The sequence below is a fragment of the Poecile atricapillus genome, chromosome 30 (assembly GCF_030490865.1).
Source record: "Poecile atricapillus isolate bPoeAtr1 chromosome 30, bPoeAtr1.hap1, whole genome shotgun sequence".
Lineage (NCBI taxonomy): Eukaryota > Metazoa > Chordata > Aves > Passeriformes > Paridae > Poecile > Poecile atricapillus.
The window spans coordinates 3,253,071-3,264,316 of NC_081278.1; the positions used below are offsets into that span (position 1 = coordinate 3,253,071).

General features: G+C 56.9%; 1 protein-coding gene across 1 annotated transcript; it reads right to left on the bottom strand.

The window, feature by feature from the left end:
• Nucleotides 1–2,808: 2,808 nt before the first annotated feature.
• LOC131589815 (serine/threonine-protein kinase pim-1-like) lies at nt 2,809–10,646 on the bottom strand (the record flags this gene model as incomplete). The annotated part of the gene is made up of 8 exons (XM_058859591.1): nt 10,640–10,646; nt 8,844–8,993; nt 8,345–8,451; nt 8,151–8,201; nt 7,580–7,946; nt 6,789–6,965; nt 6,465–6,554; nt 2,809–2,819 (listed from the first exon to the last, which is right to left on the bottom strand). Coding segments are annotated over exons 1-8 (960 nt in total), but the record flags the coding sequence as incomplete, so codon positions are not given.
• Between the last annotated feature and the right edge of the window lie 600 nt (nt 10,647–11,246).

The following is an 11,246-nucleotide window of genomic DNA, read 5'->3' on the forward strand; positions in this document are numbered from 1 at the left end:
GGCCCATTGTTAAGGGCATGGAACACATCTGGGAGATGGGTTCTCCACCAGGACAGGTTCCCATCTCCTCATTTTATCAACTGCTCTCTTAACAACTCCTTCACCTATTCAGCCAATCCTGCAGCTTGTAGATAGTCTGGGACATGAAAAACCCAGCAGTCTTAATCCCTGTGCTTTTCACAGGAACAGACAAAGCATTCCGCATCATAGTATCACCAAACCCTATAAAAACAGCCAATTTCATCCCTTTTTCCTTTCTTCTTTCTATACAATTCACAAAGTTTACCATTGACATTTGGGTCTTTGCCAGTTCTTTTTTGTAGGGTATTTAGTGTTACAGTGAGCAGCCAAACTCACAAATCAGTACTGTCAACAGCATTTCACATTATTGATTTTTAGTTATATATATAAATATAGATTATTGTGTTGTTATTGTTATTTTTATTGTTATTGTTATTATTTTACTTGGACAAACAAGCCTGAGCTCAAGACTAAAACCTTTTTCTGTACCTTCGTGTGGGAGCATTCCAAAAACAACTGTTCTTTCCATTGGTGCTGTTAACAAAATCCATCCTCCTCTTCCCAAACCCACAAGTTCTTTTCCTTTTTCCATATGCAATGTTTGGATGCATTTTAAGACATCCTGCCGTTCAGCCTCTTTTAACCGACTGCCCCACTGCTCGCACGGTGCTGCGACCTCAGCCCCACTCCAGAGCCAGTGAACTCTGGGGAGGGCTTCCCTTCTGGGAATTTCAGATGGGACTGATTCCTTACATTTACATTTAAAAAGTGATATTTTGTTGGGATCTGGCCAGACTTTGCCAATTTTGTTTCACCAGTGGGCAGGGTCAGCACCAAAGGCACAAACACCACCTGAAGGAATCAGTGTCACTTACTGCAGCTCTAAGCAGCAAAGGATCACAAAAGGAGCAGCTCAGCAATGCACCCAATCATCACTGCCAAAGATTGCCTGCAGGGATTAACAAAGATCCAGTTCCCCTCAGACTTTGCCATCCCCAGATCCACCCATCAGCTGGGGAAGCTGTCACAGCCAAGGACTGGAGAGCCACTCCTGGACACTGGGAAATCCTGCAGGTGCCTCCAGCCACAGGTGAGCCTCAACCCCCGCTGTGAGAGAGGGCCCAGCTTTGATAGTGCTGGATAAACAAACTGACAGCACTTCTGGTGTGGGAACATCTGCTTTCATCCTCCTCTTGGGTCCCTAGCAAAGCCTGGCCAGGCCTCAAGGAGGAACCAAGGGAGTTGACTCTGACCATACACCCCAAACAAGGCCAGATGTCGGATTTCATGGCCTTGTCTGGCTTCTAAACACAGAAAGGTCAATCCATGCTTCATTGATGAGTGGATACATCTATCACAGTGCTAATGACCATGCATATTTCAGTAATGAGCAGATAGACAGATAACCTTTGGTTGGAAGGTTCATCCAGAGGTCACCTTAGGCTCAGGGCCTGTTGTTCAGGCCTCACTCAGGGCCTGTTGTTCAGACCTTGGCACTTCAGGGACGAGGTTTAGTGATGGGCTTGACACTGCTGGGTGACTGGCTGGACTGGATGAGCTCAGAGGTGTTTTCCAGCAGAATGGATTCTATAATTGCAGGATTCTATCTGCTGCATTCAGCTAGCTCCATTACTTAGCAGCATTACTTTGGTCCAAAAGCCCCCTCTTGCTCAGCTCTTGTGGCCTAAGGCTTCAGCTCCTTCAGCTCCTGGTGCTGAGCTGCTCACGCTGAATGAGACGACTCAGAGAGAAGAACAGAGTTCATCCAGTTCCTTCTGGGACACAGAGAGGGGAGGTGTGAAAACAGGAGCATTGTTTGGTGTGGCCTCTTCTCTGCCCTTCACACCTTTCAGGGCTTTGAAGCAGCCAAGAGCTTTCTCCAGGAGTTCAATGAAGCAGCTGTTCCTGCTCCCAGGTCTGGCTCTTCCCACTCTCTGACCTTCACTGGTTTTGTCCCTCTTGCTGTGCCCTCTGTTACCCCAGGGCTCGGTGGCTGCTGCCCAGGACTGTGGGACTGGCACAGATCAAGGGGTCGAGCCCCTCCTTTCGTTGCCCTTGGAGCTGCCTGGTCACAGCAGCCTTTTCCATCTGGAAGCTCCACATGGAGAGGGAGTCTCCAGCTCTGTTCCTGGCGCAAGGTGCAGGAGCCCAGGGCTGCCATCTCAAGTCCCTGCTGGCACTGAGGGCTCCCAGGTGCCTCAGGCTGCTGTGCCACCACTGCACAGGGAGGGAAGCATGGCAGAGGCTGCACTGAAAGTCAGCTCCATGTGCTGCTCTTGGTACTGCCGGTGGTGCTGGTGTTGCTGGTGCTGGTGCTGCTGGTGATGCTGGTGCTGCTGCTGCTGCTGCTGGTACTGCTGGTGATGCTGGTGCTGTTGCTACTATTGCTGCTGGTACTGGTGCAGGTGCTGCTTGCAATGCTGGTGCTGGTGCTGCTGCTGGTGGTGCTGGAGCTGCTGGTGCTGCTGCCACTGTTGCTGCTGCTGTTGCTGCTGCTGAAACTGCTGATGCTGCTGCTGCTGCTGCTGGTACTGCTGGCACTGCTGGTGCTGGTGCTGGTGGTGCTGGTGGTGATGCTGGTGCTGGTGCTGCTGCTGGCACTGCTGGTGCTGGTGCTGCTGGTGCTGCTGTTGGTGCTGCTGGTGCTGCTTGTGATACTGCTGGCACTCCTGGTGCTGGCAGCACTGCTGGTGCTGCTGGTGTTGCTGCTGGTCGTGCTGCTGGTGCTGCTCCAGGTGCTGCTGGTGCTGCTCCAGGTGCTGGTACTGCTGCTGTTGGTGCTGCTGGTGCTGGTGATGCTGGTGATGCTGGTACTGGTGCTGCTGGTGCTGCTGCTGGTGCTGCTGGTGCTGCTGCCACTGTTGCTGCTGCTGTTGCTGCTGCTGAAACTGCTGGTGCTGCTGGTGCTGCTGCTGGTGTTGCTGGCACTGCTGGTGCTGCTGGCACTGCTGGTGCTGCGGATGTTGCTGCTGGTGCTGCTGCTGAAACTGCTGGTGCTGCTGCTGCTGGTGCTGGTGGTCCTGCTGGCACTGCTGGTTCTGCTGGCACTGCTGGTGCTGCTGGTGCTGCTGGTGCTGGTACTGCTGGTGCTGGTGCTGCTGATGCTGGTGGTGATGCTGGTACTGCTGCTGCTGCTGCTGGTGCTAGTGGTGGTGGTGGTGGTGCTGAAACTGCTGCTGGTGCTGGTGGTGCTGGTGCTGCCGCTGCTGCTGCTGGTGCTGCTGGCACTGCTGGTGCTGGTGCTGCTGGCACTGCTGGTGCTGGTGGTGATGCTGGTGCTGGTGGCACTGCTGGTGCTGCTGCCACTGTTGCTGCTGCTGTTGCTGCTGCTGAAACTGATGGTGCTGGTGGGGCTGGTGCTGGTGCTGCTGGTGCTGCTGCTGTGGTTGCTGCTGTGGTTGTGGCTGCTGGTACTCCTGCTACTGCTGGTGGTGCTGCTGGTGGTGGTGGTGCTGCTGCTGCTGGTGATGCGGGTGTTGCTGGTGGTGCTGCTGCTGAAACTGCTGGTGCTGCTGCTGGTGCTGCTGGTGCTCCTGGTGCTGCTGGTGATGCTGCTGGGACTGCTGGTGCTGCTGGCACTGCTGGTGCTGCTGCTGGGACTGCTGGTGCTGCTGGCACTTCTGCTGCTGGTATTGCTGGTGCTGCTTCTGGTGCAGCTGCTGCTGCTGGTTCTGCTGCTGCTGCCGCTGGTGGTGCTGGCACTGCTGGTGCTGCTGCTGCTGCTGCTGTGCTGCTGGTGATGCTGGTGCTGGTGGTGGTGGTGCTGGTGGTGCTGGCACTGCTGGTGCTGCTGGCACTGCTGGTGCTGTTGATGTTGGCGGTGATGCTGGTACTGCTGCTGCTGTTGGTGCTAGTGGTGATGCTGCTGCTGCTGAAACTGCTGCTGGTGCTGGTGGTGGTGGGGCTGCGGTTGGTGCTGTTGGTGCTGGTGCTGCCGCTGGTACTGCTGGTGCTGCTGGCACTGCTGGCACTGCTGGTGCTGCTGGTGCTGGTGCTGGTGGTGCTGGTGCTGCTGGTGCTGCTGGTGTTGCTGCTGGTCGTGCTGCTGGTGCTGCTGGTGATGCTGGTGCAGGTGCTGCTGGTGCTGCTCCAGGTGCTGGTGCTGGTACTGCTGCTGCTGGTGCTGCTGTTGCTGGTACTGCTGGTGCTGGTACTGCTGGTGCTGGTGCCACTGCTGCTTGTGCTGCTGCTGTTGCTGCTGCTGAAACTCTTGGTGCTGCTGCTGCTGGTGCTGGTGCTGTTGCTGGTGCTGCTGCATCATTTTTCCAGCACTGCCCCAGACTGAGGGATCAGATCCAGGCACTGCTGCTGCTCCCTCGGGACCAGCCCCAGTTTGGTTCTTGCTGTCAGTGCCAGCAGAAGCCATGGCTGGAGCAGTGGGTGCTGACAGTGCCCCAAGGCCCGGGGCTGGAGGGGTCCTTGGGCTGGGGCTGGGAGGGAGCTGCCCCTTGTTCTCCCTCTGCCTCACGCAGAGCTGGGCCGGGCACAAGTGGGGCAGCAGAGCCAACAGGGAGCCTGCGAGTCTCTTCCAGCTGTGCCTGCTCCGAGTTTGGCCTTGGAGCTTCAGGTGGGCAAAGGCAGCTGCTCTGCTCCCTCTGCGTGTCCCCGTGTTCAGCAGTGCTGCTCCATCAGTCTGTGCCCAGCAACGGGGAAAAGCCTCAGCCCTGCAGGGCCAGGAGCTGCCGGGCTCTGCCTGAGCAGCTCAGCCAGCGGGAAGGGAGCTGCTCCACATGGGAACCAAGAGCAAAGGACATTTCTTTTTCATAGCATGATTTCTGTTTTAAGGGGAAAAATGTGGAAAATAAAAGATAAAATCTTCTATAAAATGTGAAAGATAAAAAGTGTGCAGTGAAAAATCTTCTATAACTTTGAATTAAGGTGTAATTGGTCTTTTGAAACATAAAACTCAGTTATTTACTTTGTAAACATGCTGATGGCATGATGCATCTTATTGGCCTCAGGAACCTTTTAGAAAAAGATTTTGGGGTTTGATTCCAATATTGTTCTTTTAAATTGTGGTGAAATTGGAGTGAAGCAAGAAGAAACTGCTTTGCGCCTTGCCAGCTCCAAGCAGCACTGGGAATCTAAACTCTGTCAAACCCCAAATCCTTTAGAAGATGTCCTTCCTTCTCACCCTGTGAATGAGCTGCGCATTCCCTTTCAAACATTCAGGGGTTTCTTAAAGATGCAAAGTCCCACTTAGAGCTTTTTGCGCTGGTTTGGAAGTGCAGAAGGGCGATTCTTCATTCATCAGCTCCAGACTGCACTGCCTCAGGAACACAGCAGTGGCACTTCTAGAGGAGGAAGAGAGTGCAATTGCACAATTCCAGCCAAAAAGAAAGGAAGAGTGGGACATAGAAAACATCCTGTGCAGATGCAGGCATTCAGCTGGGACTGTGGAGAGTTTGGCTTCTTGCCAATTGGATGTGTGTCCCTAACAGCAATCTCTTGGCCTGCAGGAGAGTCTCACTCACCTGCAAAAGCAGAAAGCTCAGGCGGTGTGCTGGGAACGGGCTCGTGTGATGCAAAGCTGTCAGAGCAATGTGAGGGCAGAGTGAGCCCAGCTGTGCCTGGGGCTGAGCCCAGCAGAGCCCTGGCAGAGCCCAGAGCAGCCTCAGCATCCGCAGAGCCCGGCTGCAAAGAGAGAAACCAGAAACCGCCCGTCAGCTGCAGGCTCCTGTCCCCTTGTCCCAGCCACCCGCGGTGCCCAGGCCATGCTGGTCGTGCTCAGAGCCGGGCCCAAAGCTGCCCATCACTGCTGCCTCTGGGAGCAGAGCAGGAGGGCAGGACATGTGCCCAGCCTGCAGCCAGCCACGGCAGATCCAGTCCCTCAGCAGCTGCCCAGAGACAAAAAGCAGCTTGGCAGCCAACTGAAGAATTGGTTGCCTCCACCCCAGCCAAGGGGGGAACCTTTGGTGCTGGCCAGGCTGTGCCATGCCCAGATCTGGGAGCATCCCCTGGCTGTGGACTCACCTGCAAATTGGGCGTGGAGCGAGTCTTTGAAGAAGACATGCCAGAATTGAAATCCATCATCTTCAGCTGGCCAGATGGAGGAAGAGATTGCCATCCTTGAGGTTGCCCTTGGTGTCTCCAGCAGCAGCCCCACCTGATAACAACTTCTCCAGGGGCTCCTTCTCCTTGCCTGGGGGCCAGACCAGGCTGTCAGTGCTCTGCCCAGGGTCCCAGCCATCAGTGAAGCAGACAAGCAAAACCAGGGGGAATGGTGGCCAGCAGTGCTTGCCACACCAGGTGTCCAGCTCAGCTTCAGCCCAAGAGCTGTGTGTTCCCTTCTGATGAGCCCTGCTCAGAGCTACAGGCAGGACAAAAACAGCCTGGTTTGCTTTGCCCCTGATTGCCAAGAAATGTGTGGAGCTGTTACCTGCCAGGCCCTTGGATCCAACTGTGCATGTGGATCTCTCCCATCTCCTAAGACAGATGAACACCCTGCATCCAAGGATGGCGGAAAAGGTCTTCTAAGGATGGCCTGTCCAAGGGTTGCATGGACAAACACCTCTTAATAATATCTTGGCATTCTGAAGAGAGAAACCAGGAATCAGCAGTCAGTTGGAGAAGTTGCCGCCCCCTTCCAGTGCCCAGGCCATGCTGGGTGTGCCCAGAGCTGGGCCTAAACCTCCCCATGGATTCACTGTTTGCAGGAGAGCAGGACATGTGCCACCTCCTCAGCAGCTGCCAGAGCAGGATGCTCATGAGCCCGCTGCTGTCTCCCAAGCCCGGTGTTCCCCCTGTGCCCAGAGATGAGGATTCACCTTGGGAGAGCCGTCGTGGGAACAAGATCCGCCCCCAGATCATCTGCTGGCCCCTCATGAATGGGTGCTTCCCGATGACCAGCTGGTATAGCAGGAGGCCTAGGGACCAGATTGTTGCTGCCTGGCCATGGTAGCGTTGCTGGTGGATCCACTCTGGTGGGCTGTAGGACAGGGTTCCTGTGGAACACAGATGGAGCTCATCAGGGGGATGCTGCTGCTCCCAGAGCCTCGCCCCAGCATCCCTGGGCATGTGGGGGCTGCCCCAGCGGCACACGGGGTGACCCACTGCCCTCTCGCCAGCACCTGGGACTTGGCTACAAACCCAGGGCTGGAAAAGAAGCCACTGCGGCTGGAAGAGGGCAGCAGAAGCACTGGGGAGGCCCAACCATGACAAGCAAATAAAAACCCACCCCATGGCAGAGAAAAACACACTCTCCTCCCTGCCTGCATGGCCTCCAAAAAATTGTTAATAAGCCAAGGCAAACGTGGGGAGCAGAGGAGTTCAAGCCCTTCCTCGCTGACGCACCAAACTCTCTGGGGCATGGGGTCAGACCCCTGCCCTCTGCTACCCCCATGGGGGTTTTTGTCAGGCTGGCTGTCCCAGCCCCAGCCCAGGGCACAGTGGGTGCTGAAGGCTGTTGGCAGGGCTGGGAGCTGGCCCCCCTCACACCCCCATTCAAATCAATTTGGCTCAAGCATTAATCCCATCCTGGCAGCAACACGGGGAATCCCCGGTGCCACACCCAGGCTGGGCCATGAGATGGCCAGGAGCATCCCCTGCCAGGGCTCACCTGCAAACTGGGTGTAGGCTGTGTCTTGCAGGAAGGCGCCACAGCCAAAGTCGATCAATTTCAGCTGCCCCGTGGCCAGGTCGAGCAGGATGTTCTCTGGCTTGATGTCCCTGTGCAGGACCCCGCAGCTGGTGCAGTGCTGCACGGCCTCCAGCAGCTGCCTAAACAGCCCCCGCGCCTCCTCCTCCGGCAGGAACCTCCGCTCTGCCAGCAAATGCGAGAGGTCCTGGCACCGCTCTGGACGCTCCAACACTAACACGAAGCTGTCGGGGAGCTCAAGCCACTCCAGCAGCTGAATGATTGCAGCACAGCCAGAGGACACCCTGTCCAGCAGCACAATCTCCAGGGGAGCACGGGTGCCGTCGGGCTGCGGGAGGAGCACGGTGCTGTCAGTGGGGCTGAGGCCATGCCAGGGCTCTGGGACCCCTCAGCCAGCCCGGGATGCTCTGCACACCTCGCTCACCCCACACCCGCTCTCCCCGCAGGGCTCTCGGTGGCTCCCACCCTGCCGGGCCCCGGCTCATCCCTGCCCGGCACGCCCCGGCTTCTGCCGCTGGCCCCGCTCACTCACCAGCTCGCCCCAGAGCCGGACGCGATCCCGCGGCACACATTTGATGGCCACCTGTGAGCAAGGAGCAGCAGAGGGTTGAGCTCGCTGCCCGCCCCGCCGCACCCCCGCCATCTCCTCCGCCCCCTCCTCCTCCTCCTCCTCCTCCTCCTCCTCCTCCTCCTCCTCCTCCTCCTCCTCCTCTGCCCACCGCTCACCGGGGCACCGTCCAAGAGTCGCGTGGCCGCGAAGACGCTGCCGAAGCCGCCGCGCCCCAGCAGCGGGCCCAGCTTGTAGCGCTGCTGCAGGGCCTCCTGCGCCTTCCCTGGCGGCGAGTCGCGGCCATCAGCGCTCGGCCCGGGGCCAGGAACGGCCCCCGAGCGCTCCCCGACCTCCCCGGGCCGGGCATCCGCAGGCGTTCCCTCATTGGAACGCGGCAGCGGCGGCTCGGGGCCAGCGGCCGCGCTGCTGAGCGGCGGAGCTCGGGCCGGGGAAGCCGCAGCGGAGGCGGCGGCAGCGGCCGCGCCGCCTGTGTCCTCCGCGGGCCCCGGGAGGAGCCGTGGCCGGGGGCAGGGCCGGGGTTGGGGCCGGGGCCGGGGTCTGGACCGGAGCCTGCTTCGGGGCCGGGGCCGGGATCGTGCCAGGCGGAGCCAAAGGGCAGCGATTCCGCCCCAGCCCCAGGCAATGATGCCCGCCCAGCAGCGCCAGCGCCAGCACAGCCAGAGCCGGGCGGAGGCGAGACCACGGCGGGACGGCCGCGGACGGGGACGGGGCCGGGGCCGGGGCCGGGGCAGCCCCGCAAGGGCCCGTGGGCGGGGCCGGGGGCGGGCCGGGGGCATCGCCCGGGCGGGCACGGGGAGAGGGAACCTGGAAGAGGAGGGGATGCAGGAAAAGGGAGACCCGGAGGGAATTTGGGACAGTGGGAAAAGGAGAGGAGAGACAGAAAATTGATAAATTAGCTGCTTTCGCTACTGCTGCTGCTGCTGCTGCCGCCGCTGCTGCCGCTGCCGCTGCTGCTGCCGCTGCAACTGAAGCACCGGGACCGTTTGTCCCCGTGTCCGTTTGTCCGTTGCCCGCTCGGCCCCGCCCCGAGCCCCGCGCTCCCCAGGCAGCCCCTGAGCCTGGCCAAACACGGGAACTTTGCCCTGTTGAGCCAGGAGCCAGAGTCTTGACTCCTGCACAGGGGCACAGGAATGCCCTTGGTTGCTGCTGTGCCTCGTCCCTGCTGAGGGTCAGACACCATCTGAGCACATTCCCTGAATGCAGAATTAGTACCTGACCCAAGCACTGCACTTGTGTCTCCAGCATTGCTTTCCAAGTAAAACAGGGGAAGGCAAGCTGCGTATAGCTCATGGTATTTTACAGTGTCTAAAACTTGCCAAGTCTCAGATCTTAGAGGTGAGCTCCATTTGGAATGAATGGGATGGAGAAAGTGCAAGATGGAAAAGGGGAACATAAAAATAAATAGAGAAAAATAGAGAAAAACATATTGCTTGTTTCTTTTGATTTTATTTTCATTTCATAAAAAAGTTGTTTCAATTTTCCCAGAATCTTCTCCCCAGTCCTGTCTGTTCTTTCCAAAAACCTGTCCTGGAGAAGAAGGTGCAGCTCCTGTCACAAGATGTGTCCCCAGCTGCAGCTTCTCTTGGCTTCCCACACAGTGACTGCAGCACAACTCTTGCAGCAAAGCAGGACAAATGTTTGAAGAACTTGACAACTTGTTCTTTCTCTTCCTTGTGGACAGTGGAGTTGTGCCATTGGTAAGGTTTTCACTGTTCCTCTTCTAGCCAAAGAAAACATGATGAGGTACCAGGAATTGTTGGGGAATACAAGCCTGGCAAATGTGGAGAAAGAATCTCCAGAGCCTGCAGCCAGCAGTGGAGAGCTAATCATTCCAATAGCCCCATGGACATCTTGAAAGTGATCTGGAACATGAAGATGGGCTGACAGAGGGTGTTTGTTTCTGTGTTCAGTTTAGATGATTCTACATCACTTGCACTGGTAGAAATCAAGAGCACAATCAGTTGATGATAAGCACCAGAACCTGATAAGCTGGACCTCTCAGTGGATGAGAGAAAGACTGTGAAAAGGAGAAATGCAGGGAATGACTTGGTAAACTTTGTATATAAGAAGGTACATATTTTCCTAATAATTCCCAATTCATTCCCTTTGCTTTTATCCTTTTAAAAAGGCCAATTGCATGTCAGATTCCCCATGAAATGAGAACCCTGAGCTTGTGGGACTGCCTGAAAGGTGCCCTGTTCCTTTTTCTTCTGCTGCTCAGAAGAAACAATGAATTGAGTTGGGAAGTTCTGGTATTTCTTTCTCCTGGTGGATTTCTTCATTTTATTTGCCACTGCAGAGGCAGTTTCTGTGATGGCCTCTGTCAGTTGATTCTATTTCAGGAGCAGCAGCAGCAACAAGGCTGTGTTTGAGCACTGCAAATGTGACCTGTGTGGCTTTAATTCTCCTTGATTTTGTGCTCAGGGAGTTGGGAGCATTTTGATCTCTACTGATCATGATGCCTGAAACAAAAATCCTGAGTTCCCCGTGATAAAAGCACAGTGGGTAGCACTGATTAAAAGAGGCAATTGCAGCTGTACTGCTAAAATTCAAGTGGCAAGCAGAAGAGGGGCAAGAGCAGCCGGGATCTACAATTGCCAAGGCAAAGGCACCAACAGCCTCCTGCTGTCACCTCAGGGTGAGTAAAACAGTGCTGAAAACAGCGCTGGAACCCAATCCTTTCTTCCTCTGAGGGCTGGCTGAGGGCAGCAGAGCCGGGCCCTGAGGAATCAGGGCTGTTTGTGGGGGATTGTTGCTGTAGTCCAGAACTGCCCTGGGAAAAGCCCTGGGAAGCCGAGGCAGGAGTAGGTGGGAAGGGCCGGTGCTGCTGCTGCTCCTGGCCGGGAGCCCCGGCCGGGCCGGGTCGGCGCCCGCTGCGCTGCGGCTGCTGCTGCTGCCAGAGCCGGGCGGGACTCGGGGACAGGGAATGGACACGGGGGGACAGCAAAGGCCTTGGGGGCTGCAGGGATGTTGGCACTGGGGCCAGCGCCAGCACAGAGCTTCAGCCCGCAATGAACCCCGAGGGAAACACTGGGGAAAGGCTCCATTCAGCCTTTC